General features: G+C 42.3%; 1 protein-coding gene across 5 annotated transcripts in view; it reads left to right on the top strand.

Moving 5' to 3' along the window:
- Positions 1-27,737, top strand: part of GPD2 (glycerol-3-phosphate dehydrogenase 2) — a 76,561-nt gene that overhangs the window by 19,087 nt on the left and 29,737 nt on the right. For 2 of the 5 annotated variants that reach the window (XR_013639366.1, XM_078869190.1), the window contains exons 2-5: positions 17,418-17,524; positions 20,066-20,240; positions 21,509-21,633; positions 23,657-23,754. Coding sequence is in view for 4 of the 5 variants with exons in the window: in XM_078869190.1 (XP_078725316.1) it covers positions 17,423-17,524; positions 20,066-20,240; positions 21,509-21,633; positions 23,657-23,754 (500 nt within the window). In the remaining variant the exon portion in view is untranslated. Of the gene's footprint in view, positions 1-2,203; positions 2,289-7,659; positions 7,680-17,414; positions 17,525-20,065; positions 20,241-21,508; positions 21,634-23,656; positions 23,755-27,737 lie in introns of those variants that run through there. The other 3 variants (XM_078869203.1, XM_078869213.1, XM_078869196.1) reach the window with 3 other exon arrangements.

The raw sequence follows: 27,737 nt of genomic DNA, 5'->3' as shown, positions 1-27,737 counted from the left end.
GTGTGGTTAGGATGGGGATTCGTTTTCTTTGTGACACCCCGCCTCCCCTAAATCATTGTTCGCTAACATATTTAATCTTGACTTAAAGCTTTCGTGACTGCAGGAATTCATATTCTTTGGGTCTTTCGGTAAAGTCACGTAGATAGGTTCAAACAAAATGACAAAAATAACAACAAAAACTACGACGTTTCGATCACAACACAAGCAATCGTCATCAGGAGAAACAAAAATAGCGGGAAAGCTGGTGAGGCAGGATGTTTTAAAATTTAAAGGTTTGAAATGGGTGTGTTTTAAATAAACCTTTAATTTTTAGTTTCATATAATTAAAGGGGGGTCACAAGGGGCACCTGGACCACCTTGTTCAGGACAGCAAAGCCTCTCACTCGACCAGATTCATGGGGGGGGGGGGGCTTGGTCCAGCTTCGCTGTGAAGTCCAGATAGCTGCAAAACCAATTAAAATCAATGTAAAACTACAAAATAGCATCCCTATGTTACTATATATACCTAGCGTAGCAGTTAGCACACTGCACTACGAACCCGGCGAGTCGAGTTTAATTCCCCCCTAAGCCTCCCCCTAGGTCAGGGGTCGGCAACCAAAATAACAAGAAGAGCCATTTCTTTCCAATTCGGTACAAAATTCAGTATTTCAAGAGCCGCAATGCATCTGAGTACCTACTGTACATACGTACATATCGTCAAGAAGCAGCCCGTAAAGAGCCGCATGCGGCTCCGGAGCTGTAGGTTGCCGACCCCTGCCCTAGGTCGACTCGGCCTCAAATAAGTACCTGGTATGATGTGTAAACATCGTAACTGGGGAGACAAAGGCGGCCGGGCGTGGTGTTGGCCACCCACCACCCTCATGCACCATGCTGGCCTTCATAGGTGCTCGCTAACAGCATTTCCCCCAACAGTTTGGGGGGTCTTTGTCTTTGTACGACTGTCAATGAACTATTGTGTGTTATTGTACAGACGTATTGACCCAAGTACATTTATTATACTTTTAACTACATTTTTTTAATATCCACCACACATAACGCAATGCGTTCTCGTGGATTTTATCCGTACGTTATATACCACGTAACATTGTAAGGTATATAGTATGTACTTTATTCTATTATCTTAACTTTTTGGGGATTTAATTTGTGTATATTTTTAATGCCAAAATCTGGCTAGTTGGGGTCTGGCTAACCGTACGCATCTTTCACATTTTGCTGTACAGTACTTTACATCCTACAAGGAGCTGTCTTATATGCAAGGTTTATTTTCATTTTTGGCAGACACGTATTCATATGTGAATGATTAAACAATATATATTTTTAAATTTACACTCCTGTCAACCCACTGCTGGATGAAGGCCATTTCACTCCATATGTCGGTAACGGGGGGGTTGTTTTGACCATACTTCACCACACTGGTCAGTGTGGATTTGTTAAGGGTGGGGGGGCACCAAGAACCGCTTCAGATACCACTCGACACTGATGTTAGCTGCGGCCTGGACTGATACCCTCCCCCCCACCCACCCAAATATAATCCTGTAAAGTATTGTTTTCTGAAGGCATTAATTGTTACACTCGTAGCGGTGCACATGCGTGTGAAACCACATTCAATTTGTTACAGATTTCCAGGTGTAAATCGGGCTAATGAAATGCACACGCAACCAAAAGCACAAGTGGCTTGAATTGCCTTAATTGCCCTTGAGCGTGAATTCTGCTCCAAGTGTCTAATTATCAGAGCGTAATGCTATTAATAAGCTGTCTGGCCATAGCTTAGTTATTGCTTTTCGTTTTAACAATAGATGAAGCCTGATTAATAAAACATCTACGATATCTACACGTTTTATAAATTGAGGTGGAGCAGACAAACATGTATACTTTTTATTGTTTAAACAACGAATACGGTAATGTAATTTAGAACTGTTGATGCAGTACACAGTATTGTGGAATTATACAATTATGTTGTGTTTGTGTTGAGCGCATAATACACAGGGACTGTGCTGCATTGGCCCAATGCTCCTAACTTTAAATAGCCGTGATCTTGAACTTGAATGGGTGAACGTGGATTAACTGCTCAGGGTTATAGCTGTGACACTTTTGCGCATTGGGCGAACGCTATAAAACAGCCGGTGCTTGGTCAGGGACTTGGTCTTTCCCATTGTGATGTCGCTTATCTCGTTTCATTCTGCGCTTCCCATATACATCCAAGGTATCTGCTGCAACAGCATACACAGTAACGTGTGCGTTGCATTGGCGAGACACAATACAACTGGGACAATACACGGGACTCCACGGTAAGGCGAGCTTTTTGTGCGTTCACTTTTTATATATTTACGTGTACGTTACATGGTGTACATTACGTATTGTACAACACTATTGCTGTATATATTTTTAAAATGTTTTTAATTGTTATAGTTGTTTTCTTCCATTGCGAGCCTTATTGTAATTATTAATTGTCGGAAAATGTAGAACCACGTCTTGGTTTGTCTCTCCGCATTCAATGACATATTTTGTTTTATTCTGTTACCCTATTTTGCTTTTAAGAACAATGTGTTCCAGAATGTATTTTTTTAAACTGCGCATCCTGGACCAGTTTCAAGCTTTTTGGGTCTCATCGGCAGTCAAGCTTGTCACAAATGTACAGCTGGGTTGCGCAGCAATACATGAGTGTTTATTTTATACTGAACTAGTTTTACTACCCGGCTTCGCCCGGTACTTGGATTCACCACGCCCGGCCGCCTTTATCTCCCCAGTGGCGATGTTCACACACCACACCACTTACTCGTTTGAGGCTGAGTCGACCTAGGGGAGGCCCAGGACCGGTTAAAATAATCGTCACCGGTGGTGGCCGTGAGCGGGAATCGAACTCGGGTCGCCGGGTTCGTAGCGCGGCGCGCTAACCACTACACTACAATGCGTTACGCTTCACGTGCGCGGGTCACGTGACAGATGTGACGTCACAGCTCACTTGCCGTGCAAAAAATATATGCATTATTCAGATCCCCCCCCCCCAAAAAAAAGTCTATTTTTATAATTTTTGCATGGTGTACAGTCTGGAAAGTACCCACATGGCAAATTTCCAGTTTATTGCATGTCCGGAAGTACACTAAACATTTTGAACAGACACACATTCACGACTTTGCCTTTTATATATATGGAGATAATCATGAAGATTTGTTTTTTTCTTGTCGCTGTGTTTCCCCCGGGTCTCCCTTGCAAGAAAGACCACGCAAATTCGTGAAGCGTTCCATATTTTTGTGAGAATTATTTAATTATGTTTTCTTTTTTTCTTTTATTATTTCCATTCTACGTGACTTTACCGAAATAACCAAGAAGAAGAAAGACCTTTGTTTAAATGAGGGTTACACCATGTAGCACTTTTCATGCACAGTGCATTAATTGGTTACAAGTCACAATGTCTCCCTAATGAAATGAAGATCAAGGCGTTGCTCGCCACTCGGTGGCTCTGGTTAAGTGGTGGAAATTCCACATTCTTCTTGAGAGGGGCAGACTATTATATTGTTGCCGAAAACAGTACTCGTAGGGTGCGTGATCCACATACCGTCACCATGCCTCACGGTCCCGCAATGCAACAATCCATGTGTCTCGAGCGTAAGAGCTGAATTCACCACTCCCATCTCGGCAGTGGCTTTACTCTTGGGCATAGTCCTCCCTTTTTTAACTGCCACTCCTCCGTTAGTCTCGACCACCACCTGCCCAGCATAAGCTCACTTACATTTTGTTAGCGGTCAATGTTTGTGTCTATACAATGGGTATGTTCTCTCCTCTTATTTGTTTCACAGTGTAACTACAGGCATGCACCTCTCCACGCTTCTTGTTCACTTTTCAGCCTTCGTACCGTATTTCTAGTCAGTGTCCATTGCGTGTTTCTGATTTAAAAAAAAGTGATTCTTTTGGCATTTTTTTTTATAATTCCTTTCATTTTGGAGTTCAGTTTTAAAATAAAAATGACTCCACGCTGCTCTTGTATGCCATTTAATTGTAACTTTTAACTGCGGTCTACCTTCCAATAGGTGCCCCAAGTATAGATACGTGCACTCCAGGGACGTACGGTTAGGGGAGGCAGGGGAGGCAGAGCCTCACCTGTCATCTCCAATGAAAATAGCTGTGACGAAAAGTAAAAAAAAAGAATCAAATAAAGTAAATATTCAGATTTTCCACTGATTTGTGTTATAAATGCCATTTCTGTATGATTCCAATAATTTTTCTAGTCAAAATCGCCAAATTTGCGGAGCTCCGCTGCAAATAAAGGAAGAGACGAGAGGTGAGGCAGCGACGAGCTCAGCCTCCCCTCTGATTGCACAACACCTCAGTAACTGGATGGAGCGCGGGCAATAAGCGCGTGCCTGTTACTATCTCAGTATGTCACTAATGTAATGTTTGTAGACCCCTTCATTTCATGTCCTCACCTTCCATACTCCAGGTAACTTATTTCACGTATGTGTATAAAGATATTTAGGCTCGCTGGTCTCGTCATGAAACTGCAATGAAAAAGCACCAGGGGAGGCAGCTATCACATCTGCCTCACTCAGTGAGGCCACGCCCCCTCCGCGAGGCCACGCCCCTCAGCGAGGCCACGTCCCTCCGCGTTGCCACGCCCCTCAGCGAGGCCACGCCCCTCCGTGAGGCCACGCTCCCCTCAGTGTGTGAATCTGGCTCTGACACGAGCCATTGCCTCCCCAGCCATTGACCTCACCGCACGTCATTGGTGCACTCTGATGTGTTTTCCAGTTGTGCTCCACCTACACATATCCACAGTTGTTCAGCGGACAACAATGATTTTCACAAAAAAATGGTCATGTCCTACAGAATGACAGAAGGACTTAATTAAAAAGGCTGCAGCGTGGGGCTCATGCTAAAGATGAACAAAGTAAAAGGCACGTTCCACAAGTACGCCACTATAGTGTGATGGTGCACAATTTGAACTTTGCACAAGTTTTAACGCCCTTCGAGTGCGTTCCCCTGCATGTGTCATCAGGCTGTGGGTTTCACCGTGTGCGTTTTATGGGCTGCGTGGATGAGGCATGTCTCTATGGGTGCCAAAAGAGGCACCGCACCCTCAGTGTCTCGCAGCCGCATCAACTGCGACGCTGGTGCCTGCCGGAACATGTTTTTGAAAGTTTTTTTTTTAAATGAATCAATCCATTCATATATTTTGTTACATTACATTGTGTTTGTCAAGTTCTGTCAAAATGCCTTCTCGAGCTATCATCCTTATCATTTACTACTTGATGTTGTGCCTCACACTGGTATACAAGCCCTCAAGTGCCAATGAATTTAAAGAGAGCAACTAAACAAAGCACTGCACACAGGCAGAAGCACGCATGGACTTAGAATGATGAACATTTAAACAAAGACAACTGGTAACGTATTACCCTGGAGTGAATTCGTAAACGAACGCACAACAAATTGAGAATATTGACATTGTGTGCTTAAAATGTACCAAGTGTTGTACAGGGTTTTCAGTTTTGAACCTCTTGTCAAATTGTTGTACACGTAGACGAAATTATACAATCTCTGAGCAGATTCCGTTGCGAAAGGTGTTGGTTGCAGAGAATGCTGTGGTCGTGATTCTCAAACGGGAGTGAATGCAAATGAGTAGGCATGCCATGCTTCACCGCCATGTTGCTCCTGCCAGAACGTTGATTAATCGTCACTGTTCAGAATCACTTATCGAAGCAAGAAGTTTTTCTTTTTTGTCTTGTTTTTCCAAAAAATATGGTGCACTTCTGCGGCCGTCTGGAACGCTCTTCCTTCCGATGTTTGGAAGCCACTGGAGCTGTGCACTCTTAAATTAATAGAAACATTTTTTTTTTAGAAATGCTTTTTGTGTTTAGTGTGTTGTCCTTCCCTTGCACCTTCAATTATCAATGTTGGAAACATATTGTGCGAAATAAGTTCAACATAGATTGTTTCTCTTTTTCCCCCTTTTGCTATCGCTCACTGCATTCTGAACCTAGGAAACTGAATTTGATTCCTGGCCATTGCTACCCTTATCGGCGAGTGATATTGGAAGCATTCCTGGGTTCCCCTGCCCCTTCACCAATTATACACTAAACAGTGTGGTGAAGTACAGTCAAACAGCCCCCCATAACAGTACGGTGTGGAGAGGCATTCATACAGCCATAGATTGATACATTTCTGTATATTCTTTTGGTCTTTTGGTAAAGTCATGTAGATAGGTTCAAAGAAAATAAAAATAAAATAACAAAAAATAACAAAACACTCAAATTTGTTTTTATTTTCTTTGAACCTATCTATGTGACTTTACAGAAAAACCCAAAGAATATGATTTCCTGCAGTGACAAAAGCTTTCAGTCTACATTTCTGTGTAGTTAATACATTTCAAGCATGTTTTATAACATTCCATCGAACCAGTGGAATGAGATGTAACTGGTGACTTCTGGATTGCAAGTCTGGTGCGTTAACCATTACACCACAGCAGCATCCCCCCTAATGATTTGAATAAATAGGATGGTAACAATGTATATCCAGCCGGGTGGTCTAGTGGCTGGAGTGCACAACCTCTAAGCAGGTGGCGAGTTTCTTATCGCCATCGGAGGGAGAGCAACAGGTCGCTGGCTGCTCAAGAAACTGAGCTAACGTAACATGAGTACCTATGTGTGGGAAGTCAAGAGGGGTCTCATGGAATTACTTTGTCCTGTCATAGGAATGTAGAATGTTAGCCATCAGCTCAGATCCATGGACAGGAGAGCAGTCCCTTTTTCCCATCCTTGTTTGATCAGGAAACCCACTTGTGGTTTTTGAAATGTTATCGTAAGAAGTGGCATAGTATCATGAGCCGCATCGTCATCGTCATTGGCCATTGTCTATGTACTGTTGGGTGAATGTCTCCCCACGCTGTTGTTGTCCATCATGGCCCAGGGCTCCTCCCATCCATCTCACACTTGCACATAGAGCGATCGTTTTGCTCCATCTCCGTCAAGTGCGATTCCTCCAGGGTGAATACGATGAGTACCAGTTTTATAGAAAGTCAACAGCATTTGTATTTTTGGCATCACATGGCTCCGTCACTTGGGTCTACAATATCTGACCCGCAGTCGAGAATTCGGGAGATCCCTGTGTCAGCCAGGTCCACCGCAAGCCTGGAACAAGCACCCACTGCACTGTTCATGCCTGGAACAGCCAACGGGGCAAGGCTTGATCTACCTGGCACCCTGGCATCTTGTGGTCGGGGTGCAGCCGCACCCTTCACCACAGGTGTCCGCGGTCTTCAGAGGCCCCTTGTACACAATTCAGGCTCGCTTTGAGCCTTCTCCCATCAGTTGAAATGTTGGCTGGAAATGTGGCCACAGCCATGTGGGACGAATAGAAACCTGGCCCAATGCTATACAAATTGTCGACAAAAAAAATTAACCAATGAGAAAGAAATACCGAAAAGCATTTCCGGATATAAATAAATAAACAGCAACAAACACAATCTCCTCATGTATTATCAAATTATTTTCTTCACTATGGTGACCTAGGGTCGATTCCCAGCCACATCTAATGTCAATTGGGTGAGTTAACACTGGCGCTAGATATACAGGCAAAACTGAGGTCACGTGGGTCGGGTCATGTGATTGAGGGGCGTCCTGCATGAGAATCTTCACGTGTTTTTTTAGGGTGGTGATCCCCAACCTGTGGTCTTCTCAAGGCTGTGGGTAGGTCTACAAAACTGTTGCAGATTTAATTTTTTTCGCAAAAAAACACGTGTTTCTTACTGCATGGTAGTCTGTGAAAAAATGTCGAGGATGGACAGCGATCTGTGGGTCCATACAGCATGGGAAGAAGCGGCACTGTTTTAGGGGATGAAGCTGAGTTGGGGATGGATCTCTTGTCTCTCACTCCCCACCTATCCACCCATCCCTCTGATGTTTCAAAATTTGAGTTTAAATGTACAAAACATGATCTTTGAATTAGCACACGGTGTCTGTGTCATCTTGTGAATGGGGGGGGGGGGGGTTATAAGCATTGCATGGGTGGCACTTGTCTGGGGGTGTCGTGTAACATTGACCATAAAACGTTTGCAACATAATTTATAAGCGTAGATACATTGCAGCAAGATGTTATGGTTAGTCTGTCTAATGTGGCAAAGTTTAACATGATCATAATGACTCTGCACCTCCGATTGACACGGTTGGCTACATAGGGTGCTAAAGAAGTTCAACATAGATTCAACTTGCAAATCATAGGGACCTAACTGTGGTCTTGATTATGCAGCATTGAAATTTGTATGAACTCTGTTTGTCTCGACTTCATATGGTGTATGAATTCCAAGTATTTCCTGTAATGTCCTATTGTACATTCGCGGTTAACATGTAGCCTTTCATCCTACTCTTTTATCAATCATTCCATGCTTTTACAAGTGTTGGGGTGGAGTTTTCGAGCATTTTATCAGTGGTTAGCGCCCTGCGCTCAACCTGCGATCGATTCCCGGCCACTCCGAGCATCGTTGGCAAGTAATATCTGAACTGGTTCTGGTTCCCTCTTCCCTCGCCCATGCTGTTCGGTGTGGTTAAGTCTAGTCATAACCCCTTCATGACCAATGGTGGTGGGAAGGCCTTCATCGTTCGGTAAATTAACAAAGTTGTGCATATTATTTATTTAGTTTTCACTATGAAACGAGTACCATGTTGATAGGTCGGAACTGAAGGAGCCACATTCGACTCTTTGTACTGTTGCTGTGCCAAGTATCCAAACACATCAACAGCGTCAATGCAGTCCGCAAACTTAAGCGTTGCATTGTGCTGTGTTATAATACAATGCTTTATGCGCAAGTGATGCTACTGGGACCTCCGGTTGTCAAATGTATTCGGTAATTTCAATTCGACAAAGTGGCTGTTTATTCTGTATTTATCATTCCTTGCACGTAATTCAGATGAATACTGGTATTTACCTCTGCCAAGCCCCAAATACTTGTAGAGAGATGTACAATCGTTTCTGTGTCATAGCAAAATTAAATATCACCCCAGTTCTTTACTTTAAACAAGCTATACGGAGTGTGGTCCTGGAACATTGGAACATTAGTGCCACTGTTGTGTCTTTGCTTGTATGAGGGACTTGTTGATGCATTTTTTGTGTTGATGCTTGGCAGTGGATGCTAGTTCATGACTCCCATCAATTCTCTTTTATGAAATCAACTGCCTACGCTTTTTGAACTAAGGGCTCTTCATTCACAATTTTTTTTGCATGAGTCAAAAGCAAACTTGTGTTCGGAAGAGAGAGATTAGCTTCTGACGGAAATGTAGACGACAGTTTGGAATACAATTCGCTTATTTTTCCATGGTGGCAAAATGCAAAAGTATCACTGGACACTTAAAGACCAACTCCAACAAATGTTGCATTCTCTGCGGTCCCGAGTTGTACAGTTGCATGACCTTAGGAGGCCCTTGGGAAGTGTGGAATCAAACTTAAGTGGTTTTACGAATTCTGTAGATTTTGTTTATACTTTTAGTGGGTTTTATATTTACAGTTGCTTGACAATCCAAATGCTGAAAGCAAGCACTATCATGAAGTAAGAGAATAATACAATTAGAGGTGCAATTGGACAGCAGCTTCTTCTGAGCCAAAAGTCATATTATTGCATGAGGTCGGCTCATCATTTGACTGGCCTGTCCTTTCAGCCCCGTTGGGGTCCACTAGTACTGTCCTCAAGTCTCTTCTCCTTCGGTAGTTTTGGTGGGCTGATCAACAACATTTACATGCTCAGGTCAAGGTTCGTGAGCCATTTGGATGGCTTCAGTAGTAGCCTGACGAATATCTGAAATGCGTCCGGTGAATGATTTAAGCGGGCAGTGGTGTATTGTGTGGCCCATCGTCTGAGATTTGGCAACTACAATCTGCCATTGGGTCCCCCCCCCCCATCCCGCCATGCTTTGTGCCAGCCGGGCTCACCTGACGCAGGCAATTGGATGGCCTTGGTTAGGTCAGAGGTTTGGAAACGAATGTCCGTGAGTTGCACGTATTTGAACCCTGCGTCGCGGGAATTGGTATCGGGGGAGATGCTTTATGTTGCGCATCCTCTGCGAAAGGTGCTATCCTTCCAGAGCTCTTGCGCAATTGCACATTTGCAACAAAAAAAAGATCACATCCTTCCACCGCTTACAGTGCCAGAGCGACGCGTGGATGTGTGTGCGTGCAAGTATGCACTTGCTTCCTGTGCGCGCTCGACGCACTGCCGAGCCGTGAGAGATAATCGTGTGCGTGTTACTCTGGTGTCCGTGTGTGTCGTCGTCGTCGTCCGTGCATTTCCTTTTTGGAGGAATGACGAGGTACGCTGTAGGAACAAAACAAAAACCCCATCACGGGTAAAAAAATAAATTCTATGTATAGCACACCGCATAGTGGAATAGTAAAAGTGCAAAATGAGGTCATGTTTACCACGAAGCATTTTTTTTAAACGGAAAACTGGGAACATAATTTTGTTACACGACTAATCTACAGTATGACTGAAATATCTATTGCTCTATGAGACCTCCTTTACCAGTAGCAAAATATAGTAATAGGTTTTTACCCTTTTATCTGGAACAAAAACTGACACTAATGATATCATTATCAGAGTTGTTTCTTTTTGTTTGCATTTTGACTGCTTGTGTTGTGGTTATTGCAAACATGATCCTTTGTATATAGGTGTCAGTTTTTGTACCAGATAAAAGGGTAAAAACCTATTACTATATCTATTGCTATTTATACCTTTACGTTTTTCCTTGTGTCTGCTCGACACAATTTCCCGATTTTCGCTGGCTACGTTTTTTCTTTCTTTCTGAGAACCATTCGCCCGTCTTCTCAAACTGCTCCGAACTTCGGGTGCTGCGCAGGCTGCTGCACGGCTGTCCGTGCTTCGTTTGTAGCAGATGCTTGCGTAATTGTGTTTGGTGGCTCTATCTTCTCCATGGAAACAAGCTCACAGTGCTGGGGTTCACACTGTCATCTCCCTGAGGTTCCCCCCCACACCACACCACCACCACCTCCTAACCCTTCTCTCATTCTCCCACCCCTCAAACTCCATATTGTGAGCGTGGCCAAATCAGTGCGTCGTGCTTGGCTTCAATGAACGGAAGGGTCCTTTTGCTCACACCAAGTCGTGCCGAGCGCAGTGGCTGTGCTCGGCCCTGGATCGCTCGGACTCCTTGTTTCTCACTTCCCCTGCGTGCTTCCTCGAAACCTCCCCCGTTGTTCCCCGTCCCCCGCCTTGCGCGGTCTGTGCGTTTGCAGGCAGGGGTTGAGAAGGGTTAGTTCCAGCTTATGAATGACTTCATCCGCTAACGGGCGTCATGGAAAAATCGGCGCGCATCCCCGCACGGGGCTGGTTTCAGGGGGGTGCCTTGGCCACGCGGTCGGGGACGCAATGGAAAGGCGGTGGATGTGCACGCGTGCGCGCACACACAGAGAGAGAGACGCACGCAAGCGGCGGGGCTTGCGGCTCCGTGCGTCCGTGAATCATTGCATAAATGAATGAATAATAAATAGGAATGCAAAATGTTGTTTTCTTTGTGTGTCCATCATCATGTGACCTGCGGCGGAAGTCTCATCCTTGTATGGACCGCCACGTTATTAACGTGTTTAGTGAAATGCGTGTCTTTTATAGCATTTCAATACAACATATTCGTGTTTAATCTCTTTCATCTTTTCAGGGGACGTATTGGCTTTAGTGTAGTTTATTTGAAGGGTAGTTAATCATGGCAGTTGTTAAATAATATCAATCAATACATTAATAGTCATTATTTATTTCATTATAGCTTTATTTTTTTAACTTATATCCGAGTTAAATATATCAAATAAAACAAACTTAAATTAAAGTTTGAAATTTGGTTCGTTTAGTGGTAAAATAACAGAAAATGGACATTGTCAGCTTTTTTTTTGCACATTTGTAAGCACTAGTCCCATGGACTTCACATGCGTCAATTATTCTTGCATTAGATGGTTGCACATAAAGCATGCAATGGTCGAAACAAAAATGCTTAGTGAATTAATTGTATGATGCTGCTCATTTTTGATTGAAGCGATTAGGTTGGTCGGTAGACGAAAGCTTGCGAGGCTTGCACATAGCACCTTTCTTAAATCTGAGGTGGTTGGCACGGGCAGTGGGTCGCTAAGAAACGCTCTTAGCAACTAAACGCCTCTCGGATGAAATTACGCTTGGATATTTAGCGCCGAAATAGAATTGAGGTTGTCAAGCCCCATTGTGGAAGAGTTGTGACACCAATACTTGTTGGCTCTAAGAACCACAGTTCCTGAAATATGATCAAAGTACGGTGTTTATTTTCCACGGCTGATGTTCAAAGCGCAAAATGTTAATGCTTTTTTTATTCCGTCAAAAAGCAATTGCGTGTAAAATAACAAAAACCCAACAACAACAACATTTTAACCATTGGAAAATGCAAATGTATTGCCCTCAATGGGTGCAGTTGAGTTGTAAATGAGTGTTTTTTGTTTACATTTGTGTTACGTAAATGCCGGTGTAATTCACAGAGTGCACAGTTTGTGTTCTTTATTATACAGTCGCTGTATTAGTTAATACCTCAATGGGGGTATTTCAAGAGTGTCTTATATATCTGTTATGGGTGTTATATTGGGTAGAATAATTTGCTTATTCCACATACATTAATCTTCCATTTACAAAAGTCAGGAATATGCTGAGGGCTCAAAAATATCAGTTTTACCTCTTAAACAACGCTGTGTGGCGGTCGCACTCAAACGGGACACACACGGCGTGCACGAACTTTATGACCAGGTGAGAGCCGATGAACAGGAACGCGTCTTTTTTTTCAAGGGAGACCTGGGGCTCTAAAACAGAACATCATTAACACCGAACAAAGTGTGCCAACAAAGTAAGGTACAAGATATCTCAATTAAAAAAATTTACAGAAGTAGAAAATTTAACGTAAATCAGTATAATTTGCCACATAATTCATGTGCATTATTAGTATTAAAAAAAACCTCGGCTACACGATAAATAACACCAGCTGCGTGCGCTGACAAGTCATTTGTGTTAACTGGCAACGTTTACAGGCTACGTTTAAGGCTCCGGGGCCCTGCAAGCAATTTCAATTCATTGGGGCATTTTTGTTAAAATCAGTAAATCTCACATTCGGATTATTACGAGAAGTGGATTTAGGCGCAGCACGTCGTGAGAAGGGATGGCAGCCGATAATCATGAATAAAATGGCCAAGTGGCATCCAAGGAATGGAACCGTGTCCAAGGGGTTTGGCAACCGAGGAGATGGAGCGATGAAGTCAGCTCTTGCGCTGGTTCTCGGTCGATTCATTATTACATCGCGAGATCGTGAGAGGTGGCGGCAGTTTTGGAAGGCCTATATCCAGCAGTGGATTCATTGGCTGAAGATGCTGATATCTTGAGGACAGCACAGTCAGTCAAATTCTCAGCATTGCCTGGACTGCACCTGCATCCATCTCTCGCCCCAGCGATTCTTGAAACAAACCTGGAGCTGGTTGGTCACTTGGCACATAGTGATGCATCATCCATTCATCACTTAAAACTGGTTTGTACACTCAAAATTAACACCAAAAAAGATTTGATTATTTCGATTTTTGAAAATTCATGTTTATAATTCACATAGCTAATGTTACATTTAGGCATATGGAGAGAACAAAAGTACAAACGAGACATAATACATTTCTTATACATAAGAGATATTTGGCGAGACTTTTTAAAAAGTTTAATTGTGAACCTTAATCATGACTTCATTTATTCACAGCTGGGGAGCAGGGGTGGTAGGGGAATAGTGGGCAATTGAAGACACTCATTGACACGTGGGTTTATTCTGCCAGTTGATGATGCTTCTAAGTTTATGCTCTTTCTTTATGCTTGGAGTGGATTTGCTGATTTCTAAAATGGACAGGTTGTACTCAGAGACAAAATGAGCTAATATTCCCCGTAGTTACCTTGCATATTGATTATATCCGGTACTGCAGTGTGAATGTTTATATAAAAAATGTGCTGTAAGCAATACCCACCAACCTGGCTGATTTTTGTTGTATGCTGGCGATAGTTAAATCCGTAAAAAAAAACAATGTTTAGGTTTTTAAAACAAAAACAGCATTTAGTTTAAACTTTTTGAAATTCGGTATAGAAGAAAAATTTGTTTAAAAACCATCAAGAGCCTGCTGCTTAAATTGGCGATTCATGTCATGTGAAAAAGGACCACAGCCTGAAGCATCATCGATTATATATAATTTATCTGTCTTTCTTTTAAGGCAGCGTTATTGTAAAATGCATTGAGGTTTTTGTTGTTAGGTCTTTAGGGTTGGCAAGTTTGTGATAGATATCATGTGGGGAGTGGTTCTGTAGTGGTTAGCGCAATGCGCTATGAACTCGGCGACCCAAGTTCGATTTCTGCTCACGGCCAACACCAGTGACGATTATTTGAACCGGTCCTGGGCCTCTATGAGTACCTGGCGACCCAAGTTCGATTTCTGCTCACGGCCAACACCAGTGACGATTATTTGAACCGGTCCTGGGACTCTATGAGTACCTGGTATAGTGTGTTAACATTGCCACTGGCGAGACAAAGGCGGCCCTGGCTTGGTGTTGGCCATCCACCCCCTCGTGTGCCATGCCGGCCTTCACTTGCCCTAACAATCTGTTAAAGATATATGGGAAATCTTTGTCTATGTTGTAGGTATCGTGGGCTCTAAGCGAGTCTTTTTTGGTAGGGGAGTGGGAAATGTAGATTTCTTTTCAGCAGCCTTGCACACTCCGTTGTGAATCCACAACTTGTAAAACACGGTGCACGTTGTTCTCCATCCATCCCCGCACAATACAACTGCTGTAATAAACAATCAAGTACTGTTAAAAACAGTGGTTGCAATGTCTTCGCCCCTGAACATACGCCAGGCGGATATTTCAACTTAATAAGGGAACATTTGGTGCGTGTTCAACATGTGTACAGTGTGCAACATGGAAGTAAAAATGGGGAAAGGCCTTGCTTCTCCATACACGAGGTGATTTATCATAGTCGGTTTACATGGTGTGTTTAAACATTGTCCGAAATCTGAGTGACACGAGGTGCCCCTTGAGCCTGTATAAGTCATGGTCACCAAATAAATACGATATTTTTATGCACATCTCCGTCCATCTGTCTGAAGAGTGGGTGGTGGTGGTGGTGGTGTGGAGAGGGGAGGCACAATAACTCTCGTAAGGATGATTACAATTTGAACCAAACTGTAGTACTGTATCAAGTATTCTTGCTATTATGGACTTAATAGAAAAACCGGCCACATTGATCAAAGGGTTTCCAAACACTAGGAGACAAAATCCAGCGGTAAAAGGAAGCATCTCCTCCTGCCCTCCTGATGGTATAATTTCTTGCTCGACGCCACCCGTCATTACGCTGTGGTGACGTTATCTTCTGTGGTTGGAAATGTAAACTATTATTACCAGTTAAATACCTCTGAGGACAAACGTGAGTTGGAACGAGTTCTGGAATCCATGCATGCGCGATCTTGCACAGTCTGTTTTATCTTAACTAATTTCAATTACAGCATCTAAACACTCCTTCTTGGGTCTTCCCGGGACTTCAACTCAGGAGTCTCTGGCCAATCAACCAATAAATGCTTTGTCATCATCACTAAGCCACTCTTGACAAAGGAATTCTGTGAAATACGGATATCCTTTGTATATTTACATGGGGGTGGTTCACCTTTATTGACCTTTTGTCTGCGAGACGTTGATCACAATTACCCTTTAGCAGCAAAATGCTTAGTTTCATATCTACATAATATTTGACCATTCGTTTTTCTTCAATGATAATGTAAATACTGTTCAAACGAATTAATATAGAATCTGTAACTTGTTAAAAAATTATAATCAAAAGTCTACCGCCTTTTCACCAGTATTCGGTTTTAACAACGCTTAATGAGAATGTATGATCGCAGTGATAATTGTTCTTCAAATGTTTGATTGATTAAGCAGAAGTGTCTTATTTCAGCTTGTCAATTAATGGCCTTGCAGTATCGTTTTTAAACGCATACTTTTTCAATGTATTGATATGTTTGATATTAGAATTGCATGTTCGTGTATTAAAAGGAATTCCATGTTGTGTTTTTTGCAAGTATAACATTTTGTAACGTGGTCAAATAGCATGTCAAATAAAGATGTAATATAAAATGTTTTCAAAATTTTAAAAAAGCCATCTTCTTTTCAGATCTGTACGTTTTGTATTTCTCTGGCTCAAATGACACAAACTGCGAGCAATACATACAAATGAAGCGTCTGATTTTATGAAACAGTCGCATCTCTTACACCCGTAGGACTGACACAGTGTGTGTACATAATTGTTTATGTGTGTTAAGTATGCATGTTAAAATGGCTAATGTGGGCCTGGCAGTCAATTGAAACCTCAGCAGCGGGTGAGAGTTTACCATGGTTAATGCTGCTTTTGTCGCGTTATATAACCAGACAATGATTTCTGATGACTGATGTGGTGTGTGCCGAATATTCCCGCTATTCATTTACCGCTCCTGGGGAAACAGATACAACCAGCTGACCTGGACATCGGAATGATGGAGTACTTTTACATGCTTTTTAAAAAGTGTTATTATTCCACCATTGGAACCTCATTTGCCAGTGTTATTATTTATCGTTGTGTGCTCGTTAAAGTTTAGCACGGTCGGCTCTGCCTTGGCCGCGTATAAGAGTAGTTAAATATACTACCACATGGTTATCACTACTGCACGTTCTCATTTTTCATTTGGTTGATGTTGATGTCGAGCAACAACTATAAAATATTACATTGGTATGGTTGAACCAGACAATTGTGTCAGGGGTAGCGGAGGCTATCGTTGTGATGCCTCCTTTGTATTTGCGAATCGGGCATTGAGTTGTTAAATGTCTCACGGTCTGTTCTGGGTCACCACAGTCACACACCGGAGATTTTAAAATCTTTGTTTTCTACGTGATTGGATTGAATTCATTTCCAATGGGTGACTGCTATGAACTAAAATCATACACCTTGGTATACAAAGAGTCAACTACCGGAGCTCTGTGAAAGAGAGCTTGATAGCTCATCGGATTTTTCCAGGATAAATCAAGATTCCGTTTCCGGTGCTTATTTTGGTAGCGCAGAAATATTCTGCTCGTCTATAATATAAATATCACAATTTCCTTGTTGAAAGATTGCGATTTCCAAGAATAGGATACTAAAGGTATACACAAGGTCACATTTATTACCTAATCCTCAATATTGTATCCCATAATCAATTATTTAGACAGAGATGGAGGATTCAAATTATGCCTTGCGTGTTCATATCTCATTCTAAACTCTTTGACCAGGCTCTCATATGCGCGACGTTGACCTCAGCTTATTTTTTTGTTTCACGCGTGTGTGTGTGTGCATGCACACGTGTGCGTGTCTGCGTGTGTCTGCAAAAAAAAGTAGCAATCATGGCGTTCCGCAAAGTGGTGACAGGAAGCCTGCTTACAGCCGGAGGGGCGCTCGTCACTGTGTATGGACTCTCGGAGCTCATGGAATATAAGAAGCACAAGGTGGGTGTACCCGAGGAGAGATTTCTTACAACGTCACAGGGAAACCCGCGCGTGGGTCAGAGGATGCTATGAGACAAGGCAGCGTCTGTCCAGCAGCTGCCGCCCTCTGCAGAGCCGGGAAAAAGTCACCACGGCCCCTTCGTGCTTTCGACCACAAAGGCACTCGCTGTGATCTCTCGCAGTTCGTTTAACGTGCGGCACAAGCGAAGGGAAGTGGAACATGGTCTGTTTGACGTCTGATATTAGCGACATGCTGCGGTCATTAATTTAAAACGTATGTGAAAGTTTGAACATTTTATATTTGGTATTTCCAGAACCGTGGACTTCGCATGTTTTTGGTATTTATAAATTCCAGAACATCCTATGCGTAATGGGGAGGTAAACAAGAGCAGACGCGCAGGGTCTGCCGAAAGTTTGAAGCAAGTCCAAACGTTGGAATGGATGGAAAATAACTCCCCCATGTAAAACTTTTCTGATAAGTCGTAGCGCCGCACATCTGTTGAACGTGGTTTGTTAACTTCACATTTACTCTTACATAACCATAATTAACATTACTTTATTAGCCATAAGTTATTTTATGAATGTAAAGAAGACAATTTTTTTTTCATTTGTAGATAAAATGATGTGATTCATTACACAAGTCAATTTGCATTGTCTAATCAAATTTTTTAAGCTTATTCTTTACAAAAAAAATCGTTTTTAGGTTGTTCAATTTTCATTTATATGAATGCTACTTTTTCTCTTTAATTTACTGATATTTGATTTTTAAAAATGCTAATATACGGTATTGTGAAGAATTGTAGCAGGGCCTACTTTTGTACTTTTGTTCTTCGAACATATGGTAATCACTTACTTACACAGTTATTTTTAATTAAACTTCTGTAGCATTAATGTGAAGATTAGCTTAAATTCTTGTAAAGATTAGGCATATGAGGACTCTCATACATTTTTTAAATGTAGGTCATAATTATTCCCACTGCACTAATTTAATTTGTATTGTTGTACAATTAAACCCTATTATAACATGTAATTTTTGTTCCATTTCTGGGATTAGCAAAGACAATTAAAATAATCTTGATTGTTTAGCTTGTAATTTATTTTTCTGGCTTTGAAATACCATCCAGAACAGGATATTTACTGCATTTGTTCACATAATGCACTTAGTTAAATAGTTAATATTGTAAGTAAATGCTATATATGGTTGGCCTGGTACGATTAGGCAGTGTAGATGAACAAAAAGCAAGCGACTTGTGTTTTCAAAGGTGTTTTAAACTATACAACTATTTAATAAACTATTTAAATTTTACCAGGTAAGGCCTACTGAGCTTTATAGCTCTTTTTGCAGAAGCGACCTGGCCACAAATCATAGCTCAGCGAAGTGGCTTGTCATCACGTGGGATGTTATAGCAGCCAAATAATCTAAAAGCATGTTGATTCTAAATGTGGAGGGAAAAACTGGAGGGCCTGGAGAAAATCCACGTGACCGAAAGGGAGAACATGCAAACTCCAAATAGACAGTAGTCAGGTGAGGTAGTTAACATCTTGCCACTGCGAGATGTTTTAAATGTGCACAGCTAGTAAGACGAGTCAGCATTAACGTCCGTTAGTTTTGTGAATAAGAAAAAAAGTATTATTGTAGATTGACTCCCACATTTGGCCAGGAGTTGCAATGGGCAATTCCTCTGCACAATATCTGTTAAACAGCCGGTTGACTGCGTTGTCAGCAGCAGGCCATTGTGTACTGCGTCCCAGTTGAAATCACAACATTCTAAATTGCCCATGACACGATTCCAAAACTAAGCGAGGTTATTTAAAACCTACACACAAATAAGAAAATTCATTGTGCACAGCCATCGTATATGGCTAGGGGCACACCAGTGGCTCGGTGCCTAGCAGATTGCAGTGTGAACCCGACAACCTGAATTTCAGTCCCCAGCCATGGGTTACTTCAGTGGAGATTGATCTTTGGAGCAGTTCTGCCTCCCTCCCCAAACCCCATTCCCACTTTAGTAACCTGCACTTACCAACGTGATGAAGTATGGTCAAACAGTCCCCATGGCTGACAGTGTGGAGAGCCCCTCATCCAGCTGTGAAATGACCAGAGGCTGTAATAACAGCTGTTAATATTAAAATCAAAGAAAAGAAAAATTACGGCCCTTTGTCAGTCCACCGCTGGATGAAGTCTTCTCCACGCTGTGTTGTCCTTGGAGATTGTATTGAACATACTTCACCTCCACCACCACCACCACCACGTGAGTTGGTGGAGGTTGGTTAAACGGGAGTCCGGGACTCTTTCAGAGATACCATTCACCGCCAAAATGATCCACGACTTAGCAATCGGATTTACTTACGTGGCTGGGTTCATAGCGCAGTAGCACCAACGACTCCACCGCTCCACCTTCACAAAAAGACTGAATCTCATTTAACGGACATCGCGCGTGACAATGATTTAATATATGCGTCAAAGGCGCGACGCGCTTGCATCGCCTTCGTCCGGGCTGGGCTCTCCGCTGCGGCTGAGCGTTGTTCGTTCTCGTGCAGGCACAACTCAGGAGTGTGGCGGCTGCCGAGCGCTTGACCCACGAGCTGCCCCCTTCAGGGATGCCATCGCGCGACGCCCAGCTCATCAGCCTGCACACCACCAAGCAGTTTGACGTCCTCGTCATTGGCGGGGGCGCCACAGGCTGCGGCTGCGCGCTTGACTCCGTCACGCGAGGCAAGCGAGCGGGCGGCTCCAGGGAGAGAGACGCCGGCCGCACTGGAAGCCGTGCGACATGCGTGAACGCCTCTTAAAAAGCCGTGCGGCAAAGGCGAAGAACGCTTCTTGAGAAGCTTTGTTGTTTCCGCAGGATAGATTTGTATTATTTCGAAGAGTTAATTCTGTGTTGGCTTTTATCAATTTTTTAATGCAGGAGTGCAAATTATGGATTTTAATTTTTTTATTGGCCAAACACCTTAACCAACTGGTATTATTTTGAAGCTTTCTTTCTATTGTTAAATTTAGGTAACGATGAACATCATTGCCTTTATTGTTTGCGGTACGTGTTCGTCACGTTGATGTTTTTATCCGTGTCTGAAGTCAATTTCCTGTTGCTAACGGCTTTTTGACTCATTGACTCCTCTGCTAGCACGGGTTTATAAAACTGACTTAAAACATGTTCAAACTGCCATCACACCGCGCTAAAAATAACCACCAACCTCGAAGCCGGATGGCAGTGAGGGCTGAGCAGATGATAGTTGAAACTTATCCAAGTCTAATAATGGTAACATCTGGGTTTTGCCGAGCGCCACTCTGTTTGCTGTAGGCAAGGCGTGCACTCTCACAGGCCTCGGTTTTTTTTCTTTTTCTGCTAAACGATTCCAGTCCGGAGCCCAGGGTGGGATGCCAGCACTATTGTTATAATGATGAAGCATTTCAAAAGGAACAGACAATTATTTATTAATTTCCCACCAACAAGCATATCAATTCATGAACTAAAAAAAACCACATTGAATGCCATGGATGTCTTTCAGTTGCTTATTACTTGTCTTTTTGATATCGATTTGATGTATTTTATATCAACATAGATATCATCTGTGTCACCATGACTGTTCAATGCATTTGTTGACATATCGTAGACGTAAACTCATATACATTTAAGTAGTAACTGATTTCAGTTAATTTAACTTTAATTTATATTCAATATTATTAATCTTTCATTGGTGTGGGGTGGTCGTCTCAACGAGAGCCGTTGCCCAGTACTGCTGATCTAATCTCACCGACTTGAATAAAACTGCATAATTACCGCTCGGCATCGTGGGACAATCAAGAGATAACGACAGCAGCTTGGGAAGGCCTTAATCCAGCAGTGGATTAATCATGGCTGCTGATGATGATAAAATGTCACCTAAACGATCCTTGTATAATGTTGGTGAGATGTGCCCCCCGAATCGCTTGGGTGGTGATGATCTCTGCCTGTGGCCGTCTGCTCCTCCCGCTGTCAGGTTTGAAGACGGCGTTGGTTGAGAAAAATGACTTCTCCTCTGGGACAAGCAGCCGCAGCACAAAGCTCATTCATGGGGGTGTCCGGTATCTCCAGAAAGCCATCATGAGGCTGGACACTGAGCAGGTACGCGTCTATTCGTGCATTGGATTTGTAACATTCACAGGCTTGTATTGCAAAGCTGCTGTAAGTGTATTTACAATTGTATCCCTTCGCGAGACAAAGGCAGGGTCTCGAATAAGCAGAAGTCATAATAGTAATTAATGCATTTCTTTTTGGCGACTCCATCCCACCGCACACATAAACGCCGCGACCCACCTGGCGCGGATCATTCTGTTGTCATGTCGTCCAAGCGCAGCAGCAAGGACGAATGCGCAGAAGAGCTGAACAAGCGAATACACTCCATGCTTGGGTATGGGCAGGATCATATTAAGTCTTATCCAAAGCTGCTCAAACTGCCTACACGACTTAAGTCCTTTATTTGTCATCACGGGATGCATAATACAGTGAAATTGCTCTCTTATCTTCATTATTATTCGTAACCTACCAATGTCTGCAGCAGGATCAGTCGATGACAATCCTGTTACCTGCAGATATTTAACAGATGAAATGCGTTGCACCGTTAATTCTTCCTGTTTGATAATACCTCTCTTGTCCTTATGCATCTATGGAGATAGGTTTTTTTCGCGGTTAAGCCATAGTCCCCACATACCTCTCATATCAATGCGGATAAGAGGAGCTGCGACCCACTACTCTGTAGAGTAAGATTGGTATAAAAGCTTGTTACAATATGAACAGCGCATTGAAAACGCGTACTATTTTATGTACTGTTTACAAAGTGTGTTCACAAATCCACACTGAGAAACACCATGATTGACAGAGGGGTGTACATTTTTTTTTCGATAGTGTATTTAAATAGAGGTACTGCAGGTAAGTAGTTTTCAGTTTTAAAGGCATCATTTAACAAGACAACACTTGCCACCATCCTTCAAACCCATTGGTGAAAAAGAGTAAAGTATTTGTTTACATTATAATATGTTTATGCGAGAGCCGGGGGCTTATGGGACCCCGGGGACCCGCCATAAGGTTCAAATGTAAACCACGTACGTGACAGCAGATTGCCACGCGAAGTAGATGTCATGTATCTTTTCACAATTGTAAGCTTTAAATCATGGAAATTAAAAAAAGTATCCAAAATTATAATTGCAATAAAATACAATAAAGAAAAACTGTTTATGATATAAGCACATTCTTTGGGCAGTGTGCAAGAAGCTGGGATATAATTGTCTGAACAATATTTCCTGAATGTAATGCAGATTTAAAACCATTATACTCATTATCTGGATTGATGAAGTCCTAATGGCAACTTGTATTTTTCCCATTGTTTATCCATTCTCCCACCCCCACACTCATTGAGAGCTCACGGTGCACGTGCTGGACACATTGTGTACATTCACATTGTTGTGCTAGAACTGCTTGCCTGGCTGGCTGAGTTGAAAATGCTGTGGCGGTAGAGATTGAAGTTCTGTGTGACTCCCGTGTGTGCATGTGTGGGGAACGGTCTAGCGGTTAGCGCGCTGCGCAATGAACCCGGCCACCAGAGTTTGATTCCCGCTCACGTCCAACACCAGTGACCATTATCTGAATCGGTCCTGGGCCTACCCTAGATCGATGCAGCCTCAAATGAGTAGCTGGTGCAGTTTGTAAACATCACCACTCGGAAGAAAATGTTGGCCGATCGAGTTGCTGTGGACCCACTTCCTCGTTTACCGTTCTGGCCTTCGTAGGTGCTTGCTAACAGCACTTGCCCCAACAGTCTGGAAGGCTTAACCCTGGATCTTTATCATTTGGAAGTGGAAGTATAGTGATTAGTGCTCTGCACTACAAACCTGGTGACCCGAGATCAGTCCTGCTCACTGCCAGAAACTGGTGAATATTTGAACTGGTCCTGGGGCCTCCCATTAGTTGACTGAGCCTTTAATGAGTAACTTGTGCATTGTGTAAACATAAGCACTATAGAGACAAAGGCGGCCGGGTGTGGTGTTGGCCACCTCCTTGTGTGCTATGCCGGCCTTCATAGATGTTACTCACTAAGAATACTGTTAAAGTTATATTGAGGATCGTTGTGTTTGTGTTCCATGTGAGTCAGTATCGCATGGTGAAGGAGGCTCTTCACGAACGAGCCAACTTGCTGGAGATTGCACCTCATCTTTCCACCCCACTGCCGATTATGCTGCCTGTCTACAAGTGAGGTTAACCCCCGTGATAATCAAGTCAATTTTATTTTTGCTGAAACACGTGGCACCTTTCTGGCAAAAAATCTTCCACTTAAAAGTGCCATCACATTAATTACTGTACTCGTACACGTAAACAATTATATTCAAAATATACTATCTGTACTCGTTGGTTCTTTCGGTAAAGTCACGTGGGTAGAAAAATGAAATAAAACAAAAAATTATATATTACGGCGTTTCGATCGCAACACAAGCGGTCGTCCTCAGGCAGAAAAAATAATCCAGCAGTGGAACTGCTGAACCAGCGAGAAAGCTGTTACAACAAGAGGTTATAAATGTGGCGATGGGCAAGCAAGCGGGGTCTGAGCTACCCACGTGACTTTACCGAAAGAATCAAAGAGTATGGATTCCTGCAGTCATGAAAGCTTCAAATCAATACTATCTATAGTTGTTTAAAAAAAAAACATCAAGTTGTGGCCATCAGCTGTCGTATGCAAGTGCAAAGAGATGCGTTGTTGGGTTGTGACTGTGAATGTGGCGATGGAGTCGACTGTGCAAATGGATTCGGGAAGGTTGTTCCAGAGGTGTGGTGCTGAGAGAGATCTGTCCCTGTGGTTTTTGATTGGTTTTGTCTGTTTGGAGAAGCGTTTGGGTTACGGAGCGAAGTGATCCGTTGTTTTTGCTTGATCTGTATGACGTTTCTGATGTAAGGTGGAGCTTGGTTGTGTGTTGCTTTGTATGTTAATATGATGATTTTGAAGTGTATTCTGTATTTTATTGGTAACCAGTGTACGTTTTTTAGAGTCTGTGTGATGTGGGATAATGTGTGGAGGTTGATATGTGCCCAAACACATCATAGCTTTAGGGTTAAATCATTCACTCTTCAACTTATACAGGGCGCTCCTCAAATTAGCCTTAATACTTGTTCATATTTTCCTGAATGTATTACTTGTGTTAATGTTATTGTAATTATTACTGAGAAGTCAAAATATATCAATTTTCAAACGAACATTTGGACTATGCTCATCTCCGTGACCATCCTGTGCCGATGGTGTGAATTCCACATTGCCATGGTGAGAGATCCTTCTATATCCATAGGACAACTGTGCTTTTAACTAGCTTGTTGCATTGGTGACTTGGCCAAATGTTTCATGTTCTTAAACACTTCTCAAAGTGTTTAAGCGGAATGTTGTACGTAGAGCACAAATGGAAATTCAATAGATGTGCCTAACACGAACACATTTTAATTAACAGTGTACCTGGCCTTTGTAGACTATTAAAAATAATCATTTGACTCGGTAGAAATTACCCAGTCATCCCTGCTGTCACAAACTGCCTAAATTATAAAGATTTAGAGATCATGAAAACCATCAAAATTAAACATCCACATTAAGGGGACATGAATATACCAAAACAACTCGTCAGACAAGGTGCCATTATTTCCCAAAGTTATTCACAGTGGCACCGAAGATGTTCTCTAAATATTGTATTAGAGCATACATATTCTTGTAAAAAACATTAAATATTCCAAATTTGACGATGACCTGGTTAATTATAACGACCATTGAGATGGACTCCAGCAATGTCCACCGTGGAGATGGAGTGATGAAATCCAGCTTCTTTGCAGGAGCTAATAGATGTGTTTTTGCTTTGCAAGACCTTGAAACATTTGATGATGACTTGGGAAGACCTTTATCCAGTAGTGGATAGATCATGATGAATGCTGAGCCACACTAATCACCTATCAAGGGCAGTGTCCTAGGCGCATGCATGGATGCCTAACTCTTTCAATAGAAACCTCGTGCATGAGAGGATAATCATTTTTGTTGTATAGAATGTGCAGCTGAGATCGACCCCATTCTTTGACACCACAGCTGGTGAGAGCTTTACTTCAGGTGCACTTTCTATGCAGGGAGGGAACTTCATGCTGTGTTAGCCAGCATAATGAATATAATGATGGTGGGTTTTTTAGTGTGTTCATTTTACCATGTGCATTATATTTTGTTTCATTTTACAATTGTTTTACATGAGGGGTAATCACTAAAATTGTTTCGTAATACAAATACGAAATGCAAATGATCGTTTTTGGTTTGTGAAGTTAAGGTATACTGTATACGATAAGATGAGAAGAAATATTTTAGAGTTGATTACAATATGACCTAATATTATTAAGTACCTCACTGAGTGAGTAAATGGAGACTATTGAAAATCAAATACCATTAAGCATCATCTTTGTTGACTATGAAAAGGCATTTGATGTCGTGGAAATAGATGCAACCATCCAAAGTGTTACAAAAGCATAAATAAATAACAAGTTTGAGGTAATAAAAACCAGTTATGAAAATTGGTAGAGCTCCAGTGAGATTGCGAGAAAAAAAAATTTCAGAAGGGGAGTCGGACAAGGAGACACACTTTTCCAAAAGCAATTCGGTTTTGTAAATATAAAGTAATACAGATGGGAGATTGAATTTGTTGCTTTGCAGAAGATTTTCAAAGATTTGCACCTACACGTGAAAGAATTACCATTATGATGCAGGGTTGTCTATTTATAGATACCCGACCAAAACAACAGGGAGGAATTGTAGGGAAAAATACACTTTATATCAAAGCCTCTACGTGTTTCTCACTAATGTCAATACACTGAAAATATATTTTAACACTCTCATTTGTAAAATACGATAGAGTCATCGCTTCACAATATTCAATCAGCTGCCGAGGAGAAATGGATTACCCTATATTTTACAAAGGGAAAAAAATGCGAATTGAGTAACAAAATGGTCCTTTTTGCGATTCAATAAATTGCCACAATTGGATTCAGCACCAATTCTCTCTTTTAGCATTCTGGTGAATATAGCAGCCTTTAGTGGCTGGAGAGAGGGGTAATAAAACCAATTACATACAACATTGAAGAATCAAAATACGTAGGTGTGTATGCACACACTTCAATGCATGTGTGGTGAGAATAAGAATAGATATGAATCAATGAATTGATGTGACACCTCTATCATAAGGGAACTTTTCTAGTCCAACACCCTGCTGCCCTCTATATGCGGCTCTTTCAAATTGCCAGTTTATTAATAAACCGCCTTTTGCTGCAAATCCACAGCATTAAATGGAACACATGATTGTAATGTGTCAATATATCATTTGCCAATCCCCCTCCCCCCAACGCCCCTCTATATTTCAACATTGTCTAGTTTCTTCGTTAAATTAAATTATTTAACAGCTGTAGAGAGAGAAAAAAATCTTGCAAATGCCATAAAGACCTAAGATGTGTCATGTTTTTTTCCATCACAAGTCACGTCCAGTTTTCTGTGGGTTAAACACTATGTATGGAGCACGGTCAACTTAAATTGCCGTGGAGATTACTTGGGCTCCGTTGCTCCGAATGCAATGTGCGTGTAACAATATGGCAGTAGAGGCTGGTGCCTAATTTCTCACTGCCATCGTGTAATTAGAATGGTAAAACTATTTTCATGGCATCCACTCACTGTTGAGCGCAATGTTGAGTTTCATGGTAAATCAGTTTAGTTGAGTGTGTGCCGCCAATGTAGGTGTGATTGCTCTAATGAGGCTTCAGTTTGTGCCGTCTAGCTTGTATGCTAATACGCTACTGGCCAGAAATGCCCAGTGATGTGTAATGCACTGCGTTGTGATAATAATTCACAATTTTAAACCACCTGTCACCCGGAGGTCTCGGAGTGTGAGTTGAGTTTTGTCCCCTTTATTTCAAACGATCTAGCTTGCACAATGCTGTAAAGAGGATCCAGAAACAGAGTTCAGCTGGGCTGGTGGAGTTTTTTCATAGATGCACGGGGCTGCAACATGTCATAAAAAGTCTCATCTTTGCATTTTGCCAACCCTGTCGGTGCTAGGTAAAACCTTGGGTAGGACTGCCCAGTGGGGCGGAGCTATCGGGCAGTGGGGCGGAGCTATCGGGCAGTGGGGCGGAGCTTACGGGCAGTGGGGCGGAGTTTACGGGCAGTGGGCGGAGCT

This window comes from Lampetra fluviatilis, chromosome 2 (assembly GCF_964198595.1).
Source record: "Lampetra fluviatilis chromosome 2, kcLamFluv1.1, whole genome shotgun sequence".
NCBI lineage: Eukaryota > Metazoa > Chordata > Hyperoartia > Petromyzontiformes > Petromyzontidae > Lampetra > Lampetra fluviatilis.
Note: the sequence above shows the minus strand (reverse complement) of the source record. Positions and strands in the feature narration are given on the sequence as shown.